Here is a 25614-nt window from a genome sequence, read left to right on the forward strand (position 1 = left end):
ATATATTAAAAGTGAACAGACATTATGTAAATAATTACTGGGGAAAGTGAGGCAGAAACAATGATTCTTAGTATTTCTAGAAAAAGATTTAAAAATCTACTGTGAGTTTTGAAGAGAGTTATTATTATGTGTCTGTCTTCAATTAAACTGATTTCAAGCAATGTAATTTCCAATTTATGCATATAGCATGACTAATTTTGGCATTGACATATAGAAACATTTCTTTTAGCTCATGATTCCTTTAGTTCAGAATGTTATAAATGTTATTTATAATATTTCATGAGTATGAAGTCAGTGTATTGTGTTGTATGTATTGTGGTTCAGAAAAGAGGACATTATTTGTTTTGTCTTTATTAGAGTACAAGTACCTAAGGGGAAGATCTCTCTGCCCTATTAACCCCAGCTCTCTGGTAGGCACAAGATAGGTGGAACATCAAGTCCAGCTGATTTATCTCCTATACTTGTGGACTGCCAAAAATGTACTTTAGTAGAGTCAGCAATTCTGTATAATAAATGAGGCATAAATGTAATTGGGAAATAGTTTGTAAGTCAGAACATAAACAGAAGCAGTAATCTATCAATTAATTTAGGTATAAAGGTAGGAAAACTTAGTCTTAAATCCTGCCTCCACTCTAACTCTTACTATGGCTCTACCACTTTAAAAAGAACTATTTTACCTCTTTCAGACTCAGATTATTCATCTGTACATTCCAAAAGTAACAGTTCCATAGATTTGTCAGAGGATTACATCAAATATGTATTTAAATTACTTAGCATGGAATGGGGCTTTTTTAGACAATCCAGGCTGCTAAAACAAAATACCACAGATTAGGTAAATTGTCAACAACAGAAATGTATTTCTTAGAGTGCTAAAGATTGGGAAGCCTAAGATCAAGGTGCCAGCAGATGTAGTGTTCGGCGAGGGCTTGCTCAGTGCTTCATAGACAGTGCCTTCTGTGTTCTCACATGGTAGAAGGCTGAATATGCTTCCTCAGACTTATTTTATAAAGGCACTAATCTCATTCCTGAGGGTGGAGCCCCCAAGACCTAGTCACCTTCCAAAGGCTCCACCTCTTAATACCCCTACATGGGAGATTAGGTTTCAACATAAGAATTTGTGTGTTGTGGGGGATGGTGGGGAGAGGGAGAGAATAAATATTCAGATGATAGGATTGGCAAATAGTGGCATTAAGAAAATTATAAATATCAGAAATCAGAAATTGTGGTTATTTAGCTAAAAGATAAGAAAATTGAAGAGTCATTCACAGTCTTCTAGTGTTTTACATTATTTTTTTAAGTGGTCATTCGACAAATAATAGAATAATACAAGAATAGTTCAGGTTCCAGTTATTGTCATGGAAAAAATTAAAATATTTGTTGTAAGAAAAAATGCACTGTGAAATATGCTAGGTATATTTTTTTTGGGGGGGTGGTGGGAGTGGCAATATCAAATTCCTAGAGAAATCAAATGACCATCCATCTTTCCTAGTTATTTGTGACAGCCCAGTTTATACCATTATCCTAGCACAATTGTTGATGATGTCCTGATTTAAATGGTAAAAAAATAGATTTTACTTAAAGCAAATATATTCTACAAAAATTACATATCCTGGTCTGGTCCGGTGGCTCATGCCTAAATCCCAGCACTTTGGGAGGCTGAGGCAGGTGGATCACGAGGTCCGGAGTTCAAGACCAGCCTGACTAACATGGTGAAACACCGTCTCTACTAAAAGAAACAAAAAATTAGCAGGGCATAGTGGTGGGTGCCTGTAATCCCAGATACTCGGGAGGCTGAGGCAGGAGAATCGCTTGAACCTGGGAGGCGGAGGTTGCAGTGAGCCAAGATCATGCCATTGCACTCCAGACTGAGCGACAGGGCGAGACTCCGTCAAAAAAAAAAAAAAAAAAAAAAACACACATAACATATCCTGTGAATGCATTTCAACAGATTTGTCTTTGATTTCTTCTCAGTAGAAATGAATGTACCTTCTATGTTATTTCACAATTTAAGGTTATTTTTTATTCTAATGACCTATGAATTGACATGTGAATAAATGTATTTTGAAAAGCTAAAAATAAGAATGGCAAATATAATTCATTTTCATATGGCAAAATGTGTTAGTGAAAAGTAATTTTATATATTTATGATTGTCTATTATGTGTCAATATACACACTCATTCTTCCCTATGGAGAGTGGACTATTAAGATCATTAAAATTAAAACAAAAATAAAACAAAATTTCTGCTTATCTTTTATTTTAAAAAGTATTATTTTCAGCTGGGCGTGGTAGATCACACCTGTAATCCCAGCATTCTGGGAGGCTGAGGCGGGTGGATTGCTTGAGGCCAGGAGTTCGATACCAGCCTAGACAACATGGTGAGACCTAGTTCCTTTTGTATTTTGTAAACATACAAAAATTAACTGGGCATGGGAGTGCAATCCTGTATTCCCAGCTACTCGGAATGCTGAGGCAGGAGGCTTGAATCTGGGAGGCAGAAGTTGAAAGGGACCTGAGATCATGTCATGGGCCTCCAGACTGGCAACAGAGCAAGACTCTCTCTCAAAAAAGTAAAATAAAATAAAATAAAATCTTATTTTTAACATCACATAACAATGTAACTTTAATGAGAAACAACTCAAGTCATTAGAATTATTTTATAACCTGAAATTAAGTCGTACCACTCTTTTTTGAATTTAATATTATGTATTTTTTTAAAAATAATAATTTTCAGATATGTTATTGGGGCAGAGAAGAGGGTAATTTCCCTACTTTCTAATTTTCTATGTCTATGGAACGCTACAAAAGCCAAGCATCATTATAATTACCCTGAAATACTATAAAATTCTAAACTATTAAGATATCCATAATTTTAGATAGTATACATTCTATTTACCAACATAAGTTAGATATACTATTGCAAAAACAACTTTGAAACAATAAGAGTTTTGGCTAACCTTATGCATTTTACTCATTCAAAATGTTACCACCCATATTTGTGAAAGACTGAAAAAAATTATTATTTTATATTTTTATACATATCTGTAACTAACAGAGTCAGAAAAAAAAATTCATATTTTCTAATTCTTTTGATTACCAAGCAAAATATTTCCAGAAAAGTCAGCTTTAAGACCTACCATTTGATAGCACAACAGTGTGACTATAGTCAATAATAACTGTACATTTTAAAATAACTTAAAGAGTGTAATTGGATTGTTGCAATGCAATGAATAAATGCTTGAGGAGATGGATATCCCATTTTTCATAAAGTGCTTATTTCATATTGACTGCTTGTAACAAAACATCTCATGTACTCCATTAATATATACACCGACTGTGTACTCACAAAAATTAAAATTAAAAAAAAGGATAATAGTGCTCCATAATCCCACATTAGTAGCATCAGATTCTGTGTTCCTGGAAATATATGTATGTACTTACATCCATATAAATCCATATCAATCAGTAAATGAGGAAACTATTTAGCTTTTCACTGATTTCATCACCAGTGAAAAAAAAGTTTTTCACTGATTTCATCACCAAGACAATTGCAACAAATCTCCACTGATTTTTCATATTTATATAAAGCATACCTATTAAATTATTTAAAATTTAGTGCATAATTAGATTTGAAATTTTAACAAATTGAAAGATGTAAGATAATCAATTTTTATACAAAATATGTATAATCACAGATCATACAAATTTATATACTCACCAATACAAGTAGGTAAGGAATCATTCCACTGGGCCAAAGAATTGGGCACTGTTTCACACCTAATTGCTATGGATCCATGGAGAATATACCCTGGATTACATTCAAAAAGAACTAAGGAACCGACTGCAAATTCATTGCCAATTCTTCTTCCGAATCTTGGTTCAGGCACAGAACTGCATTGTGTAGAACTTGTTCTAGGAACAGCTGTATAGAAATATTATTTATTTTAATTTTACGTGGTAGACAAATACAGATTTCTGTATGTAACTGTTTAAACACGTTTTCGAGAAATCATCACTTTTTATCAGAACTTGAATTAACAATTTTAATATATACTCAAAGTGTTAAATTTCAGACAGAATAACATAATTTAAAATAAATATTTTTATCATCATCAAGGTTTTTTATCAGAAAAGTTTTACTTTTGATCCTTTAAACATCAACCATTTTTTTTCTATTTTTGTTTTAACAGACTCATTAATATTACAAAGTACTTTTTGTTAGATATTTTTGTAATTTGTGGGATAAAACTGAAAGCATTTTTTTTCCTTTTAAGCTTAGAATACCAAGTTTAAAAAATATGTGTCAGGTTATATCAAATAATTTTACTTTTGTTTTCAGTATTTTGTTCTTAATTAAAAACAAATTTTACAAAAGCAAACAGTACTTTATTAGTTTCATAGAATGTTCACAAACCTAATTTCAAACACATTTGCTATTGAGAAAGATAACTACATTTGGACTAGGTAGAATATATGTCAGACAGATTAACAACAATAAAACTTTTTACTTTAATAATGACACAATATCAGATTTAAAATTGCTTTTAGATTTTATAGGTATGTCCTTTAATTGTGTCTCTTTTTTTTTTTTTTTTTTTTTTGGTTTAGTAAAATAGAATGATAACAGGATGTTTTTTCTTTTTAAAACACATAACAAATGTGATTAAAGAGATTGACAATAGCCCAGAAAAATGATATGATGAATTCTAAATAGATTAATTCTTCTTATTCAACTTGAGTAAGTATAATTTCATTCATTATAGTGCCTTTTTACAGTCATAATACCACACATTGTTTCCAGGGGGAAGTACTACTTAATATAAAAGAGTATAGTATTATAGTCAACTGATAAATGGGGTAAGAGGGTTTAATAGGAATAACAAATCACAAATGCTTATACATTTCTTAGGAATAAAATGCAAGATACGTTTGAGAATAACTACTATATGAATATATGTATTTCAAAGAAAATATTTCAAATAATGGCTCTTAACTTGGTTTAACGATAATGTAGAAGGTTGTCTACCACAGGCAAGAAAAAACTGTGTAAACAAACTTCTAATTGCACAAAAGTCCTAAAAACTGTGAAGAAAGTTTTAATTATCCTGAGAGAATGAGAAACTATAATTTTAGAATGGAACACTGATTTCCTTGGCATGTTTAAGTACATCAGCACCAAAATTTTTATACCTTTACTTTAGAGTGCTAAACTAAATTAGACTAAATAGTCTAGAGTGCTAGACTATTAGAAAATAGAAAATGTAGATAGTAAAGAATTGTCAGGAAAAAAAGTAGATGTCTTGAAAACAATATGTGAGAAGGAAGGAAAATCAGGCATTTAAACTGAGAATGATGATGGAAGCAATAGATTTTGTTTACTTTGGTCAAGTTGACAGTGATGTAGTGATGGGGGAGGGGACAAAATAAAACTGCTTAAAAACACTTTTATCTAGAGGATTTCATCATTCAAAATCTCTGAATACATCACAGAAAATGATATCATTCCTTAGTGTGTTTCTAGACTACAGGGTCACTTACCTTGGTAAACAAAGTGAAATCCCTTAGCTGTTATTGGTCCAACTGAAGTAAATCGAATTGTGATCTGATTACCTGAACTCAGTGGAAGTGATTCTCCTACTCAACAAAACAAACACTAGATATCATAAATAATTTTCATTCAGTAAACCTAACAAATTATATTATAATCTTACACTGTCATTTGAAAATGTCAATCTATGTTCTATCAAATTACTTTAAAATATCCTACCACTACCAACATAGTTTCTTTGGGTTCAACTTGTATTGCAATCTTTTTCTCAGAAAGCTTCAATTACATTTTTATACATATTGCCTCATTCTTCAAAGAATTCTTAAATATTTTATATTACATTAAACACCAGAGACTAAGTGATTAAATATATTATTTACTTGGTTACAATCCCAGAGAATAGTTGGTTGTATTTTTCTCAACCTTCTGAGTTAATTTTGTTTCTATTCTTTAGAAAAAAAAAAAAAAAGTGATACTATTTTCACTTTATTTCTAATATGGATGACATAAATCTCAACTTTCACTACAATACTAATCAAAGTCAGTCTTTAATCAGTAACTGATGCATGGCAGTTCTATTAAAGGATACCTGAATGGGATCCTGAGAGGGAAGATAACAGAGAAGATTGCTGAGTTGGCCCATCATACACCTCAACAACATCGTGGAGTGATGTCTGGAAAAATACAAACTGGCCAAACACCACTGATCAACAGGAACCCGGAGAAGCAAACAAATCACCAACCATCCAAAAACGAAAACAAAAAACAAAAAAATAGAAAGAGGAGGAGAGAGAGAACAAAGTATTACAATATAATAGTCATTTTTTTTTTCTACCATTAAAAGAGGATAGGTGCCAATTGGTTCATATTACTGACACAGTACTTCAGGTCATAAAAGAAGTGACCATGACCTAAAGCAATAAAATTTTAAGACAACAATTCGTAAAAATATAAATGAGTATAGCATTTAATTTGGATCAGAAATAATAAGATTGATGATTAATACTTTATAGTAACTACTTTTGGCTTTTCCCAATGGTGGTTTGATTCTTTTCACTTTGTGACTCTCTTCTCTTTTTCTAATTTTTTTCCTCCTCCTTTATATGAGATAGACAAAGTTTTAATTCAGGGGAGTTTTAAAATTGTCCTTAAAAATGCTATTCCATTATGAGTAATAATTTCATTAGAAAAAGATTAGCAAGATTCTTTTCAGGTATAGTGTTTAATTTACATTCTAAGTTTTAAATGATTCCTAAACATTTATTGTTAATCTTCTGCCAAAATAAGGAAATATTATTTATGATTCCTCAGCAATTGAGATATCATAAAATTTTGCAAAATAATTGCTCTTCCATGGTAAGTACAGTTCTGAAGTACATACCAATAGAGCTTTATAGATGTGTCTTTTTACTCTATTTTTACTTATCCTTTAATTATATACTAAACTTACATGCAGAATTTACCCAAACTAAAACTATAGAGAAAGAACTTGTTTCAAGAACAGAAAGAACAGAAATCAGTTTGCTTTGCAGTTTTTTTTTTTTTAAATAAAATCAGTAAGAAAAATTATCCTTAATTGCATTGATAAAATTGTGGGGTTTAAAAGAGTATAATTTTTAATGAAAATTTAATAATGTAAAAGCAAGGTCACTTTTATAAATTTGAAATCACATGAATTTAAATTGTTCATTCCATGAGTATATACAAGTATATGTTTCAAATGCTGATTCAAATTGTACACCTCAAATGAAGGCTATGGACATTTTCTGGTGGTCCTTATACCAATAGGCTAATTCACTTGTAACATGGTTACTTTTGCCTATGAATTCAGGTATATACATAATTTTGTAAACAAAGCTATACGTAGTTTTTTGGCCTGTAAAAATAAGCTGGTGATCTCAGTCCAGTTCTTTGTGGAGCAAAAGAAAATGAAAACATTAACAGATACAGCGATGTTTCTTTGAACATTTCTGAACATTGCTGTGCTAAAATTTGTCAATAATCCTCCTTAAAATATTTCCTAGAAGTCATGAATACAAATTTATGTTTCCACCAAACCAGACACAAGCTGTGAATTATTTTAATGGTTTACAAATCATACAAAAATTTTGAATTCAGACCCTTTTAAAAGATCCCAAATTTGTTCCACCAAATCCCAAGCTACTTCCAAAATACTCCAAATATATATAGGAAAGGTTTTCTGTTTTTGCATTTGTTTAGATTAGTGTTTAGATGATCTGTTCTCAAACATGTCTTAAGAAGGTTCTATTATAAAGCAGATTGCCATTGCCTTACCAAGTAGCCAAAAAAAAAAAAAAAAAAAAAAAAAGATGTTAGTCTAGTCATGATAACTTTGTTACATCAAGCACACTGCCCAAAAAGGCTTTTGGAGTATTCTTTCTCTCAGCTTTTTGGGAAATCATTAAGAAAAAAAGTACAATTCAGCATCCTTTAACTCTTTATTTCCATCAGAAAACATGCCCAATTTCCTTGCAAACCACTATATTTACAAACATTTAAAACAACTAAAATACACAGGTATCCAAGAGCTCTTTCTGAGGAAAAAGAAAAAAAAAAATTCATCTTTTTTTTTTTTTTTTTTTGCCTTTAGTCCTCTTCTCAATTATTATTTCTATACAGATAGACCAGTTTTGCATTATCTCTAAACTGAATATGTTGAGACTATAACTGTCAATAATGCAGCCATTAACCCCATGTTTTTGTATCATGTTGAGTATAGAAAACTGTAGGGCATGCTCTTTGAAGTGTTGTTAATAATTTGTGCTTGTAATTTGTTGTAGTTATTAACTCAGTTGGGAGAGTTGAGAAAGCTAGGAGTGGGGGAGTAGAGTGCCGAATCTTGCCTTATTAAGCAATGGGCAAGCCACTTTTCTTCAAAAGCAATCAATTCTGCATTAATATCAGCAATTGAAACTTTAAATTAAAAGTAGCTTTCACCAGAAAACAGTTACTCTGAGAGGATATGGAATCATTATAGTAAAGATAAAATTTTAAAGTATATGCATAAGTTATTTTGTAGTATGAACAATGAAGAACACTCACATAGTGATCTGATTTCTCACACATTGTCATATTAATATTGTCTCATTAAACTGATATATTATAATCGTGAACCAAGTACTCCCAGTCAGAAGTCTTAAGAAGTAAGTGGTGACTCTCAGATTTGCTTCTCCATTCTGTCTGTAAATCTCTTAGTTTATTTAGTTTTTTAAGGTGTAAACAGCAGTAAGTCTTCTGGTTCTAAAATGTTCTGAATAGCCCAAGATATTTGCCTGGTTGAAAGTGATATAAGGAAAATCTGTAAGAGATTTTAAAGTGGCTCAAAAGATTACTGGTTATTTATTTATTTTTTGTAAGCAACTTGTCTAGCAAATTGGGTTACTTGTGTTAAATGGAGACTGTGGTATAATGCAATAGATTATTGCCCAGTGAACAGATTTATTTTGCCTGTATGCACCTATTTGTTTGTAAATTCATCTTAACATTCCTGATTATCTATCTATCTTATCCACAGATCTATCTAATTTATCTATTAACCATCTATTGTTTGGTTATTTGAATTCTCTTTTGAACCATTGTAACATCTTACTGGGTTTCTCATTATTTAACTGAAAGTTAAACAAAATTTTTAAGTATCCTTTACATTTATATGAGAGTCATAATTCTGCTCTTTTTAAAAATTCTCTCTAAACACTGACCTGATGCTGGTGCCTCAATCCAATGGGTAGAACACCCTTTTATTTCTAGAACTACAATTAACCCCAAGTCTGTGCTGATTATGTCTTTTGCATGATTAACAAGCTCCGTGGTCTGTTTCTTTATTTCCAAGCAGAGATACAGAATTCCTTGCATCTCAGCTCCAAACTTCTTTTCTGTTTTCTTAAGCATATAGATTTCAAAAGCATTTTGCTCTCAATATACAAGAGTAAGCTGTATACACCAAGCTATTTCTTAAGGGAAATGCTACTAATTTTTTTCTTCTTTAAACATAATACATATTAAAGAAAATGTTTTTATCTCTTTTGTTGAAAAATTCAATTTTTATAGTGATATATATACTATAGTAAACTAGAAAAAGGGAGAATAAGGAAACCAGTAAGATAAAAGCAAACAAATAAGCCTATGCAAATTATCCAGTTTTTATGCCTGAAACTATATCTAAGCCTATTATATTTTCATACATTGTATTTTAGAATAGAGTTTATTAATTCAACCAGCATTAGTTGATTCTGTGATGTGCCAGGAACTGGGTTAAATACTAGTGTTAAGAAAGTGACCAGTACAGACAGGGTCCCTGCTCTTTAACTCTATTAATTCTATTTCTGTTTATTGACATGGCAGCTTTTCTTTATTCCACCTATGAAAAGATGTTAGGCTAGCCAATTAATTATAAACCAACAATAGGGCACTTTGGGTACATCTTTCCATGAAGAGTATTGCTATACTGATCAATTAAATCCATTCTTTAAAGCAAAGCATCTACTAACCTCTCATGGGTAACATTCGTGGAGTTCTTGACACATTTTTAATAAATCTATAACTTAGATTTAAAAAAAATCACTTGAAAAGTCTGGAAAAATCACTAAAAGGAAAACCAGTTTAGATTACGTTGCTAGAACCTTTATCCCAATTTTAAAGTATTTTCCTAGTTCATTTTCTTCCCCATGAATAAATTCAGAATGAGACAAGGCAGTGTATCTATCTACTCTTTTTTGTAGACAAAGCAAGGTTTATTTGACATCTAATTTTTGAAGTATCACATCCAAATAAGATTGAGAAGTAATGTTCCATTGACTGAGAAGGTTTGCATAACATAAATTTTCATGTAACTGTTTCAGTAAGCCTTTGTTTCCTATTCTCCATCAAATCCTGTGGAATCCTTTTTCCTTTGGTCACATTCATTTAATTCCTGAGACTTCATCCAATTTGCTTAATTAAGCCATCCCAAATATAACTCAATAAATGATGACAGTGTCTAAGATGGCATAAAGAAATTCTTGAGCATTAGCATAGATAAGTGGCTGAATTGTCACTACAGACCAACAGTTACCCTGAAAGCATCATTGCGGATACAGTATAGTGAGGGCCTGGAATATGGCATAATGCACTAAAATGGGTTAGTGCTCACAGGGGAGGGTCTTTGCTTAGAACATGAATAAACAGAACAACAAGAAGTTAAAGCTCCCTTCTCCACTAAACTCTAATCTGCAACATGGTTGAAACGTTCTACCATTGCTATTATTCTCTCCTTGACCAATGTTTAATCAAGCTCCTCTGAATCCTCTTCCCAACTAGGCCTTGACTATTTCACTTCTGTGTCTGTCTTTGCATTGTCCAGTTTTAACACAAATCCTGATGAGCTAGTTTAGCCAAAATCCCTTCTCTCAATGTCTGATTACCCTCTCACCTCCACCATCCCCCAGGTGACGTCTGATAACCCTGGCTTGCCTTCACCAACAGTCCTGTTAAGGTGGTTTAGCCAGAATAGCCCTCATCCCTGATGTTTCCTCTTAATAATTTCCATCTACTAACCTCCATCCTGCTTCTGGTATATAAATTTCCACTTTTTCTTGTTATATTTGAAGTTGGCTCAATCCCTCTTCTCTACGGCAAAACCCATCAAAGTAATTCCTATGCCTATCCTGACACTTCTGAATAGTCTATTTGATATAGTTTGGCTGCAATTCCACTCAAATCTCATCTTGAACTGTAATCCCAATATCCCCATGTTCCCCTGGGAGGTAACTGAATCATGGAGGTGGTTTTCCCTTTGCTGTTCTCATGATAGTGAGTGAGTTATCATGAGGTATGATGGTTTTATAAGCATCTGGCATTCCCCCTGCTGGCTCTCACTGTGTCCTGCTGCCACGTGAAGAAGGCGCCTGCTACTTCCATTGCCTTCTGCCATGATTGTACATTTCCTGAGGCCTCTTCAGCAATGTAGAACTGTGAGTTAATTAAACCTTTTTCCTTTATAAATTACTTAATCTTGGATATTTCTTCTTAGCAGTGTTAGAACAGGCTAATACAGTAAATTGGTACCAAGAGTGTAGTGCTGCTATAAAGATACCTGAAAATGTGGAAGCAGCTTTAGAACTAGGTAAGAGGCAGAAGTTGGAAAGCTTTGAGGGCTCAGAATACAGGGAGATGTGGGAAAGTTTAGAACTCCCTAAAGACTTGTTGACCAAAATGCTGATAGTGATATGGACAATGAAGTCCAGACTGAGGTTGTCTCAGATGAAGATGAGAAACTTGTTGAGAACTAGAATAAAGGTGATTCTTTCTGTGCTTTAGTAAAGAGACTGGTGGCATTTTGCTCCTGTGCTAGAGCTGTGTGGAACTTACTTTGAACTTGAGAGAGATGATTTAGGGTATCTGGCAGAATAAATTTCTAAGTTGCAAAGCATTCAAGAGGAAGCAAAGCATAAAAATTTGAAGAATTTGCAGTCTGACCATGTGAGGTTAAATAAAAAACCCAATTTCTGGGCAGAAATTCAAGCCAGCTGCAGAAATTTGTATAAGTAATGAGGAACCAAATATTAATCCCCAAGACAATAGGGAAATGTCTCCAGAGTATGTCAGAGAACTTCATGGAAGCCCCTCTCATCAAAGGCCTAAAGGTCTAGGAGGCAAAAATGGTTTCCTGGGCTGGCCCAGGGCTCTCCTGCTCTGTGCAGCCTTAGGACATGGTGCCCTGCACCCAGCTGCTTCAGCTCTAGCTGTGGCTAAAAGAACCAAGGTACAGCTTGAGCATTGCTTCAAAGGGTGTAAGTCCCAAGCCTTTGGGAGCTTCCATATGGTGTTGAGCCTGTTGGTGCACAGAAGTCAAGAATTGAGGTCTGGGAACCTCTACCTAGATTTCACAGGATGTATGGAAATGTCTGAATGTCCAGGCAGAAGTTTGCTGCAGGGTGGAGCCATCATGAAGAACCTCTGCTAGGGCACTGTGGAAGGGAAATACAGGATCGGAGCTCCCACACAGAGTACCCACTGGGACACTGCCTAGTGGAGCTATGAGAAGAGGGCCACCATCCACCAGATCCAGAATGGTAGATTCACTGACAGCTTGTATTGTGCACCAGGAAAAGTCATAGATGCTCAATGCCAGTCTGTGAAAGCAGCCAGGAGGGGGGTTTTACCCTGCAAAGCCACAGGAGCGGAGATGCCTGAGGCTGACAGAGCCCACCTCTTGCATCAGTGTCACCAGGATGTGAGACATGAAGTCAAAGAAGATCCTTTTGGAACTTTGAGGCTTAATAATTGCTCTATTGGATTTTGGACTTGGATAGGGCCTGTAGTCCTTTTGTTTTGGCCAATTTCTCCCATTTGGAACTGATATATTTACCAAATGCCTGTACCCCCCATTGTAACTAGGAAATAACTAACTTGCTTTTGATTTTATAGGCTCATAGGTAGATGGGACTTGCCTTGTTTCAGATGAGACTTTGAACTTGGACTTTTGGGTTAATGCTGGAATAAATGAAGACTTTGGAGAACTGTTGGAAAGGCATGATTGTGTTTTGAAATGCAAGGACATGAGATTGGAAGGGACCAGGGGTAGAATGATATGATTTGGCTGTGTTCCCACCCAAATTTCATCTCAAATTGTAGTTCCCATAATTTCCATGTGTACTAGGAGGGACCCAATGAGAGGTAACTGAATCATGAGGGTGGTTTCCCCATAGCTGTTGTCATGATAGTGAGCGAGTTCTTATGAAATATGATAGTTTTATAAGGATCTGGCATTTCTTCTGCTGGCTCTCACTTCGTCCTGCCACCCTGTGAAGAAAGTACCTGCTTCTCCTTTGCCTTCTGCCATGATTGTAAGTTTCCTGAGGCTTCTCCAATTATTCAGGACTATGAATCAATTAAATCTCTTTCCTTTATAAATTACCCAGTCTTGGATATTTCCTCATAGTAGAGTGAGAATGTACTAATACACTATTCTTCTATTCTTCAGGAAGTAAAAGAATGATTTCTTTTTAAAACTGAGTAAACCAGAAACTTTTAGAAGTTTCTTTTAATTTTTGAGACATCAAAATAACTAGCTACTACATTATATAAAGGTTCACTGATTTAGCAATTAATTAATTTCAAATGAGGATAATAAAACTAATATGGACATGATTACCATAATTCAATGATCAGGATTGGAGTTATTGAATTAAAAATGAAAATTGAATTTATGCAAATTAATATTTCATTTTTTTTGGTCTTTTTTTTTTTCTCAGAGGGGAATAATTCTCTGAGTATCCTAATGGCATGACAGTGTGAGGAAAAAAAAAACAAAACAAAACTGAGACTTAGACTGGGGCATGGTTAAAGGAAGAGACCCAACCCCTGTGTAGAAGGTGGTGGAGAGTTAAAATTAAAATATCTAAGAGGTTGTAGTGAATTCGGCTTGATTTAAACTTGTTTTGACATAAAAGGCTTCAAATTTGGTGAAGTAAGGCCAGCAGGTCTCCCTGGAAGCAGCTCTAGTAGTCAGTCAATCAAAGCTTGCCAAATGACAAGCCCTCTTTGTTGCATAAAAGAATGGATGAAGTAACCTAAAGATTATCAGTACTTATAGCTGAACAGATTTAGGAAGATTAATGTTTTCAAATGACCAACCTATGTGTCTGATATATCCTATGATATTAGGGCATTTCATAAAATTGCCTGATAAAGAGTTAAGCATTCAAGTTCTGGAATCAGACTCTCAGGGATTAACCAAATGGGAAAGCCTCAGTTTCCTCATCTGTAAAACAGGGATAATAAAAGTACCTGACCTCCTAGGATTGATGTGAATAGCACGTAAATTGATACTTGTAAAACATTTTAAACAGCACCTGAAACAGTTAACAAATGTTAGTCGCCATTACTAGTAACTCAGCTTTGTAAATATATATGCTCCTAATTCAGTTAGAAAACTTACTGATAGGCAAAATTTAATTCAACTTTTATGTGAGCATATCCCCTTTCATTGTCTGCTTTCTATACATCTGTATTTAGTAAAAAAGATAGAACTGCCTGGGTGAGATGAGTACTCCAGCTATTTTAATCAAGCTTAATTTGTCTTAATCAAGTTGGCTATGCACTTCTCTATCTACTTGATTTTACATTCTATTCTTTTGGATGAAAAAGGAAAATGTAATTATCAGCTTTCTATTGGGGCTAAGAAAAGGGGAGCAAGGTGAGAGTGTATTCTATCTTTGTTTTTGTTTACTCCCTCAATCTTAATTCCTTCTGTTTCAAAGTCACTGAAACTTTATCACAAAAGAAATAGTTCCACATAGAAGGAAGTCTGTGCAGAAAAGGAAATTAGAAAATATCATAAATTCCTGTTAGATCTCAACTTGATTCCCAACATGCTTGTTACTCCTTTTGCAAAATCTACACATTGTTTTGTATTCTAGGGTTTATTTTGATACCTATATTAGGAACTGACCTGGTTTGCCACCTTGTTAAAAATTGTGTCGACCCTGTTTTGGTCAGTTTTCATTTTATTAACAACACAGCACAGATGAAAATGCACATGTGCATCCACAGTACTGACAGAATAGAAATAAAGGAGATTCAAATCAAAGATGGGTAGAGTACTATATTTCATTATGTGTGAAATCATAAAAAAATACTGTTGGTAACACAAACTATCATAATGTTTGGCTACTTTTATGTGAATTTCTGACTCATATTTTCATCTCATATGAATATTTTAAGACAAAATATTAGAAATTGTCATGCATGCAAAATGCTTCCCTTTTAAATCAGTAACATGTACTGTGCAGAACTGTTTGCTCTTCATACTGTACACTCTGAACTGTGAAAATACTTATTGTATGAATAGCTACAAATTTGCATTTTCGGATGATTATACCACTTGGATATCATTATTTTAAAGGCTTTTTCATTTAACGATTACTACAAGGTGTGCAATTAGAACTTCAATTTTATGAAAAATAAATAAAAGTGTAGTATTATGAAAATTTACTTTCAAAAGCACCAGAAAGGCAGAATTTTTTAAATCAGTACTAAATCAAATCAATGTGCTACTGTTTTTTAAAAGCTCTCTAGCAATGGAAAATTTAGATATAATTTGCATTAATTGATAAGCAAGTTAAGCATCTCTAATCCCAAAATCACAAATCAAAAATATCTCAAACTCCAAATATTTTTTAGTGCTGACACGACTTCACAAGTGGAAAATTTCACACCTGATACCATGTGACGGTCACAAATATTATTTAAAATATTGTATAAAATTACCTTAGGTTATGCACAGAAGAGGTATATAAAACATAAATAAATTTTGTGTTTAGATGTGTGTCCCATTCCCCAGATATCTCACTATGTATAACTGAACATATATATATATATATGTTTTATATATATAAAAAATGTTTTATATATAAAAATGTTTTATATATTATATATTGCATATATCACATACATATTGCATAGATATGTAATAGATGCATATATACATATGTACACATATATGTGATAACACACATAATATGTACACACATATGTAATAGCATGTATATATGTTATGTGTCATATATACATATATTATTACATATATTACACATATATCATATATTAATACATATGTAATATATATAACACATATATACATAGCCTGACCAAAGTCTATTAAAATTTTCCAATACAAGTGACAGAATTTGCTGCTAGTAGAAATTGAGAAAATGAATAAAAATATTTTTAAATGAATACAAAACATTTTTAAACAGTATAATATTAACTAGTTATCATCCATTAAACCCTTACTATATGTAACGAATCGTGCAAAGTTCTTTATACATATCAGCTTCATTGATCCTCGCAAAGATCTTTGAGGTAGACACTATCATCTCTGTTTTGAAGATAAAAAAAAAAAAAAAGACAACGATCAATAAATTAGTAAGCTAAAAAGGGAAAGAACTAAGATTTGAATTTATAGAATATGAATGTATCTTAAGCCTGGTCTCTTAGCCATTATCCTATAGATCATGGCAGCATGGAGTGAGTATACTGGTGGACAGGTCACATCAAAAACTACTTAGAAAACTTGGAAGGTCAAACAAAACAATTAAGATACATGATAAAGAAGCAAAACTGAAATTAAAGAGTGAATTTTTTTCTTTTTTTTTTCTTTTGAGACGGAGTCTCGCTCTGTCGCCCAGGCTGGAGTGTAGTGGCCGGATCTCAGCTCACTACAAGCTCCACCTCCCGGGTTCACGCCATTCTCCTGCCTCAGCCTCCAGATTAGCTGGGACTACAAGCGCCTGCCACCTCGCCCGGCTAGTTTTTTGTATTTTTTAGTAGAGACGGGGTTTCACCATGTTAGCCAGGATGGTCTCGATCTCCTGACCTCGTGATCCCCCCGTCTCGGCCTCCCAAAGTGCTGGGATTACAGGCTTGAGCCACTGCGCCCGGCAAGAGTGAATTATTTTAGGGATATTTTGTTGAAAAAGATGGGGGAAATATTTTATAATTTATTTGTAAATACATTCATCCTAAACGGCCAAATTACTATTTAGTCATCATAAATAATACAGGAATAGATTTCTACTACCTTAAAAATACACACATTATCTATATAAAATGTGTTCTTACTAAATAACATGACATATATTCTGTAGACTTTTAGTATTTTTAGGAATAGGTTTTAGAATTCACAGGAGTAGCAGAATCTATTAACTTTTATTTTCATAATTATTACAAAGTAAAACGTTAGTCATAGAGAGTTTGGAATTTGCATTTCTACAAATCTAGATTTGACGAGCTTTGCTACTTCCTGGTGTGTGCCCTTGAACATACTACTAAACCTTTCTGAATTGTTTTCCTAATCTGCAAAATAATACCCACTCATTCAGATTGTTGTAGAGATTAATCTGTAAAGCATCTTGCCCAGCAGGTAGACAAAACCGACAATATCACTCACATGTACACTCCCAACAAATACACCACATTCTGTGACATTTCTAGTCTGTTACCTTACAAATTCAAAACTAATACTGATTTTATAAATAAATAAAATTAAGCACTTATTGTTTAACATGTCAAATACGATGATCAACAGCAGTAAACTTAATACAAACAAATAAGAAAACTTAACTCTGGAAACAGATAAGAATAATAGAATATCAATGTGAGAAGAGATTTTATCAGTCATTTGGTCCAATTTCTCAGATGCTATGCATATTCCTTTAGTTACTTAATCTTCTCCAGAGAGTACATACACACAAAATGGAACATAAAGGAGTTAACTGAAATACATCTACAGAATATGTATTGCTGAAGGAACACACTGAATTGCACTAGTGGACAAATGGTCTTATGTATTGTTTTGGTTCTCCCAAAGACTTTCCTTGGACAGTTATTTTTTTTTTGTTTTTCTTTTCAGAAACAGTCTTAAACAATATCACCCATAAACAAAAAGAGCAAAAATATAATAATTTATGCTAATCTGGAAAGGTAAACAGTTCTAAATACAACCAAAGTAACACATCTCACCATGGCTATTTCAATCTTTGCTATCACTGTTGTCATCTTCATCACTGATTTTTGGCAACATTATTATCATCATCATCAAAAACACATAAGAGTCACTTGTAATTTCATTCCAAACAGCCATATTTTTATTAAATTAGTTATTATTTAGTATGTGCAAAACACTGCACTAATTGCTAAGAAACTTACAAATGGAAATTCTAGACTTCATAAACATTTATATATTTCAGGCTGGAGTGCAGTGGTGTGATCATGGGCTCACTGCAGCCTTAACCTCCTGGGCTCAAGTGATGCACCCATGTCAGCCTCCCTAGTAGCTAGGACCATGTGCCACCATGCCCAGCTAAGTTTTGTATTTTATTGTAGAGACAGAGTTTCACCATGTTGCCCAGGCTGGACTCAAACTTCTGGACTCAGGCTAAAGATACTTTTGACAAGAAAATCATTTAGGTATACTAATACGCTGAAAGACATTTGAGATTTTCTTCTTTACTTCGTGCACATGTAAGACTAATTTGGATTAGTATTACTAGCTGACAAGCAATGAGCCTATTAATGCTTGAGTCCCTACCTCTTGTCCCAAAGCTTTTATATATATATATGTATGTAAGTATTCAAGTTCCATGTGTTGTCTAGGCCTGGCAGAAGTCATGAAGTATGGAATCATTTTAAATTACTTAATATGCTATAATTGCAATGGAAGTTTCTCATATTACATTTTAACAAAGTTTCGTACTTATACACGCAAATTTTATTCATAGAATTCTATAAAGCATTTAGCCTTTAAAAGAAACTGTGTGAAAAATGTTTTGGATTCTTTTCAAAGGGAAAAAACGGTTGAAAATTAATCATTTTGTATCTGAATGCAAAAGGAGCTAAAACGGCATCACCTCCACTCCTCCCAATCTACTTGCAGGAATAATTAACTATTCAAAGCCCAGATTGATGGCCAATAGAGGAAAAAATAATTTTAAGATATGATTGCAAATAGCAACAATAACCTCATCTATTTACTAATTGGTTCGTAGTTACCATAGCAAAGGCAAGAATAATTAATAGTAAGTTCTAAACAAATATTTAAAAATTATTTTTAAAACAGACTAACATTATCATTATCAGTAAAAGAACCTATAAAGAATATAAATTATTTGCGCATGTGACTTACTTTGTATTATGTGTTAGTCCTCAATGGTTTACAAAACCATGGTAACTGACTTCAAAACACAAATGGATCTTTTGAAAAGAATGAATTAAACCTTATTCTCAAGGTTTATTAAGACTCTCACTAGAGACCGAGAAGAATAAGATAGGTAATTCCCTAAAATTATTCAGTTTCCCTAACCATGTCATAGCTTGATCCAAATTAGCAACAGAACATTTTTTCTTCTTTTCATGTTCCCATTCTTCTATTTTATTTTATTTTATTTTATTTTATTTATTTTATTTTTGAGATAGAGTCTCACTCTGTCACTAGGCTGGAGTACAGTGGCGTGACTTTGGCTCACTGCAACCTCCACCTCCCAGGTTCAAGCGATTCTCCTGCCTCAACCTCCTGAGTAACTGGGACCCGATAGGCATGTACCACCACTCCCAGTTAATTTTTGTATTTTCAGTAGATACAGGGTTTCACCATGTTGGCCAGGAGTGTCTTGATCTCTTGACCTTGTGATCTGCCCACCTTGGCCTCTCAAAGTTCTGGGATTACAGGCATGAGCCACCGCACTCGGCCTATTTTTTTATTTAATAAGAATGTTGTTGTTTAAATGTTTCTTAAATATCAATTATTCTGGATAAGTAACTACATTTTAATTCTCAGTTGTTAGTTGTAAAACATTCTTTACAGTTAAATGATGCTGAACCCCAACTAGTAAGAACCATTATCAAAAAGCCTCATGTAAATCATTATCATTTGTTTACATACTATGATATTCCAAAATAGATAACTCATCCCGAAAAGCTTTGAGAAAGAGTCATGTGACTAAGTAATTTTTTGAAAGGTGTCTAGAAGATTATGTTCTAAATTTAAATGGTAAATATTCTGACTTCAAATTGTGAACCCCAGTTTTTTTCATGTTAATTTGGACTTAATTTATGGATTCAACAACTCACTTAAAGTCAGTGGAGAGTTAAAAGGAGTCGTAAGAACAAATCTAAAGGAAGCCTATTGTCATTCTTGCATAGCTATATTTGCTGCACTCACTTGTCTGTGAGGAGTTCAATCTGTATTGTCTCAGATTTCACTTGTAAAAACTTGAGTAGTAGGTATTATTATGCATATTTTGAGGATGAGGAAACAGGCTCCCTTATGCTGCTAACATTCATATCCAGTGCCTGTTGAATTAATATCTACTCACTTTCAAGGACTGTTGTAAACAATTCCATATCAAGTATATTAACAGTCAGATTAGATAATTTTTTAACATTCCCCCCTGTGGTAAAACTATTTTCATGAATAATCACAAAATGAATTAATAATAATGGCCAGAAAATAATTATAGACTGTGAAAATTTTCTATTATTAAACTCGGTGTGTGTGTTAAAATAGTAGTAAAAATCTCAAAATAAGAAAACAAATATTACAGTACCCAAAAAAAAGATGAAGTCATACATTAGTTACATAAATGTATTTTTTTAAATGGGAATAAACATACAATTAAGTTTGGACTCTATTTTAGTCTTCCAAATTTTAAGCAGAAACAAAAAATACACATGGTTACATAGAATGCCATCACTGAAATAAGTCAAGTTCTATTTCTTTGTCTTACGATCACTGTTCTATCATACGCTGTCTGAATACACAAATACACAGTAAAATGGAACTACAGACATAAAAAAGTGAACTGCAATAGTTTCAAATCATTAAAACTTTACTCTGAAAATGATTGTTTAGTTTAATTCTAGTATGTCAAAGGCAACAAATTAAAATAAAATAAGATGAAATTTTGGCCAGGTGCGGTGACTCATGCCTGTAATCTTAGCACTTTGGGAGGCCAAGGCAGGCGGATCACAAGGTCAAGAGATAGAGACCTTCCTGGCTACTAACACAGTGAAACCCCTTCTCTACTAAAAAAAAAAAAAAAAAAAAAAATTAACGGCGTGGTGGCGGGTGCCTGTAATCCCAGCTACTGGGGAGGCTGAGAAAAGAGAATGGCATGGACCTGGAAGGCAGAGCTTGCAGTGAGCTGAGATCACGCCACTGCACTCTGGCCTGGGCAACAAAGCAAGACTCTTTCTCAAAAAAAAAAAAAAAAAGATAAAATTCCATTGGTGAATTTGGGTGTGTGTGCACGGTTGGGGAGTGGTGGTGGAAAAAAATATATATACATACTTTTAAAGCATATTTTAATAGGTAGTTGGTATTGAACCTTGTGAATCTTCTATAATTTTTGGAAACAATTCTTTTCATCAAAGCAACTAAATATGAACATAGGTTTAATTATTTTACCGTTAAGTAAGAAAAACTGAAACAACTGAATTATTCCATTTAGTAAGCACTGTCTGTCCACTCTGTGACTCTTCTTCCTGAACCCCATGAAGCCAGACTTCGCAGGTTGATACCCCCAAGAACATCTCCTAATTGTGATTTTTCTCCCACTTCTCTGACTTTGTTTATGCTAGACTGTCCATCTGATCTTCTTAGCTGACGTCTATTCATCTTTGAAGACTCAGCTCTGGTGAGTTATCATCAAATGCTCTCATTACCTCAGAATTTATCTGATTAAGGTTTGCTCAAATACTTTTCCATTACATCCACTGCTTTTTCTGGTCATATAAATTATTACACTATTTTGAAATTCTGATTTACATATCTTTTTCCTTAACCATTTTAGATTGTTTATTTGTGTATTCCAGTAACTACTTCCCTGGCACTAACAACATGTCTGTGCAATGAATGTAGAAACTCCAATTATGTACAAAAAATAAAATCAGAAATGCTGAGACAATGTTTTCACTCTTTTCAGGTAATTATGATACCTTGCAGTCATTTCAAATACCAGATGTTAAAAAGTATTGTGTCAGCATAGCTCTCATTTCTCATTTTATTTGTTTTTACTCACAATTTACTCACAGTCAATATTATTTAAGCAAATATCAATCATATCTGACAGAGTTTCCTTAAATATAAATTGAGTTGCTACAAGTTACTTTAAAGGAATAACAAAAATGAGGATATTTAGCTCAGTTCACTTGTGATTAATGGCTTCCCGTCTTTAAGGAGGCAATACAGAGTGCTACAAGTCAAATACAAACAAGCTGCCTGTCTACAACTAAACTCATCTTTGTCTCCGAAGTCTCTCCTAACTTGATCAAAGATATATGGCTGATATGGCTTGGTTGTGTCCTCACCCAAATGTCACCTTGAATTGTAGTTTCCACAATACCCATGTGTCATGGAAAGGACCCAATGTGAGGTAACTGAATAATGGAGGTGGTTACCTCCATGCTGTTCTCGTGACAGTGAGTTCTCACGAGATGTGATGTTTTCACAAGGGGTTTACTGCCCCTCTCCTTCATTCTGCATTTCTCCTTGCTGCTGCCATGTGAGGAAAGACATGTTTGCTTCCCCTTCTGCCATGATTATAAGTGTCCTGAAGCCTCCCTAGTCCTGAGGAACTATGAGTCAATTAAACCTCTTACATTTATAAATTAACCAGTCTTGTGTATTTCCTTATAGCAGCATGAAGATAAACTAATACATATGTCTAGTTACCAAATTAATTCATCAATATTTATGATGGCCTACTCTGTTTCTGAGCTAGGCTGTGAGATACAGGGTTGACTTCATGGAGCTTCATCCTAGAGTACATCTTTCCATCAGTTTCATACATAGAAGCATGCAAGTTATTACTTTGTATCTTCTAAATGTGTCTTGATTCTCATCTACCACATTCTCATGATTCCCTTCATTACATCTTCAATACAGGCCGACACCATCTCTGGCCTCCTAAGTAAAGTTCCTGTATACAAATCCAGTCCAACTCCAATTTATTCTCCACACTTTTATGGAAGTGATTAATCTAAAATGCAAATATGATCATGTCACTTCCCTATATAAGGCAGTTTTGCTGTGGAATTGAGCAGATGGGCTGCATGAATAGTTTGATATTTTCATATTTTCCCCCAACTATTTCCTTGGCATTTAATTTCTAAAGTCTATCTAGAATCCTGGCACCACCACTGCAACTACTATTTAGAAAAGGATTCATGTATGCTTTTTAATTTTCTGATGTAAACTCTAGATTATTAAATTCTATTAGTGTTTTATTAATGCTTGTTAAGCAACAACTGTTTTACAATTTCAGTCTTTATCTGTAATTTAGTTTCTGGAAAAAGGATTTGGACCAAGCTAAAACAGAGTATAAAAATGTAAGTACAAAAAATATTATTCTCAAAACAGAGATATGTTAAAGATGCATTCTTAAAATAGAGAAAATAATTTCATCACAGAGGGTACAAACTTGGATATACCAAACAACCACAGGAAGATATGATCTTAGGAAAAAAGAGGGGGAAAAAACAAGAAAACCTGGAAACTTGACCTCAAATTCACAGTCAGATTAGAAACCAGTTTAATATCCAATTACTCAACAAGTATTTAGTGAGCACTGATAATGTACGGTGTAAATGAATATTCTTAGAGCTGAGAATGTACAGCTCCTGCCCTCAAACATTTCACAGGCTAGTGGAGAAGACCAATATATTGGCACTTACCACCCTGTATGCTGGATTCAGTGGTGGAAATTCTTTTCTTGGTGTTCCATTCATGAGACTCTTTACTTAGAATGCCTTCTCTCTTCCCCTCTAAATATATGACAAGTATCACTTTGTCAGCAGAGAACAAGGCTCATCTCTTCCGTGGATTTCTCCTGAATTCTCATTATTCAACCCTACCATGTTCTTAAATCACTTGAACTTTTGGGCATTAATACTGGCACCACCCATTCTGATATGAATATATTGTCTTTAGTTTTGTTTTTTCTTTTAATTAAATTTTTAATTTTTTTAGTTGACAGATAAAATTGTATGAACATATTTACTGTGTACAACATGATATGCTGAAGTTTACATGAATTGCAGAATTGTTGAACCTAGTCAACTAACATATGCATTACCTCCCATAGTTGTCATTTTTGTGGTGAGAACATTTTACAACCACTCTCACAATTTTTCAAGAATCCAATATATCTTCAACCATAGTCATCATGCTGTATAATATATCTCTAGAATTTATTCTTATTATATAACTAAAATTTTCTATCCTTTGACCAACATCTCCTCACATTCCAACCCCACTAACTACCCCAACCCCTGTTAACCATCATTCTATTCTCTACTTCTGTGAAATTGACATTTTTAGATCCCACATATGACAGATCATAAAATATTGGTTTTTCTGTGCTTGGGTAATTTCACTTAACGTAATATCTTTCAAGTTCATCCTTGTAATTCTTATTTAAAGGTGATGTCTGATGGAGAAACTCTGTGCTTCATGTTGCACGTAGCATTGGGGACACAAGCACAAAAGATATATACAGTTCAAGCCTTCATGAAACTGTTGTCTAGCATGAAAGACCATCATTAAATATCAACATACAGTTATATGAAATGAGTGCTATGACCCCAGAGTGTGGCAGGACAACATAAAGGTACAACTGACATATTTTTGTTATTACTAGTATGAAAAGCTATAAGAATGACTTTAAATGGCTCCTCCTACCTGGATTTCAATTAGGCAGAGAGTTTGAAAATAATTTTTGTCATCATTAAAAACTGTGTGAAACTTAGCCTAAAGTCACATTGAACTTTATTAATATGTAGACAAATGATAATTTAAAATTTTTGTGAGTAAAATATTCAAAGCAATGAACTCTTTTACAAACATTATAGTGTGTAACCTCTGCTAGAATAGGTCACCATAAATTTTTCTTTTTCTTTTTTTAATAAAAACTTGAAGTTTAAAAATTATCAGTGATTTTTCAGTAAACAACATTCACTGAGAAGCCACTATCTTGTGGACTTTATAATGATAGGAAGAAATTGAGGTCAGAGTTTCTATACTTTAGCAACAGGTGGGGTTTAGAAACAGTAGTGTTTGGTGCCATTATCTCTAATATTTTTTGCATAAAACTTTCTTAAAAAGACCTCTTAGAATACATTTAATTTTGTCCTATATGTCCAAGGCAGGGAGAAGAGCAAACCTGCTGCTTGAGTCAAATACTTGTATGAGGAACATCAGGTAGGAAGTGTCTACAACCAACTTTCTAACTCCACTTCTATATTTTCCCTGTTATTACTATCTTCCCCAAACAAATCCAAGAAATTATCCATAAAGAGGTTCAAAGGAAGAGTGACAAAAAACATCAAGTGGGAAAAAAGAAAGCAGTTATTACCAACCCCCAGAAACTCCCTCACAACTCTTCCTAAAGATAGATACATTATCTCATGTAAGAAAATGTTATGTGATTCAATTCACTCATTTAGGTAATCAGTTACATTAATCCCTATACATGCCAGATACTGAGGGCAGGCCTGAAGCATGTGTGCATC

General features: G+C 33.5%; 1 protein-coding gene across 1 annotated transcript in view; it reads right to left on the minus strand.

The window, feature by feature from the left end:
- CSMD3 (CUB and Sushi multiple domains 3) overlaps window positions 1-25614 on the minus strand; it is a 1271497-nt gene that overhangs the window by 177847 nt on the left and 1068036 nt on the right. The window contains exons 32-34 of the mRNA XM_026454566.1: window positions 6137-6250; window positions 5538-5633; window positions 3718-3921 (exon numbers count right to left, since the gene is read on the minus strand). Of these exons, the coding sequence (XP_026310351.1) occupies window positions 3718-3921; window positions 5538-5633; window positions 6137-6250 (414 nt within the window). The remainder of the gene's footprint in view (window positions 1-3717; window positions 3922-5537; window positions 5634-6136; window positions 6251-25614) is intronic.

The sequence above is a fragment of the Piliocolobus tephrosceles genome, chromosome 7 (genome assembly GCF_002776525.5).
Source record: "Piliocolobus tephrosceles isolate RC106 chromosome 7, ASM277652v3, whole genome shotgun sequence".
Taxonomy (NCBI): Eukaryota; Metazoa; Chordata; class Mammalia; order Primates; family Cercopithecidae; genus Piliocolobus; species Piliocolobus tephrosceles.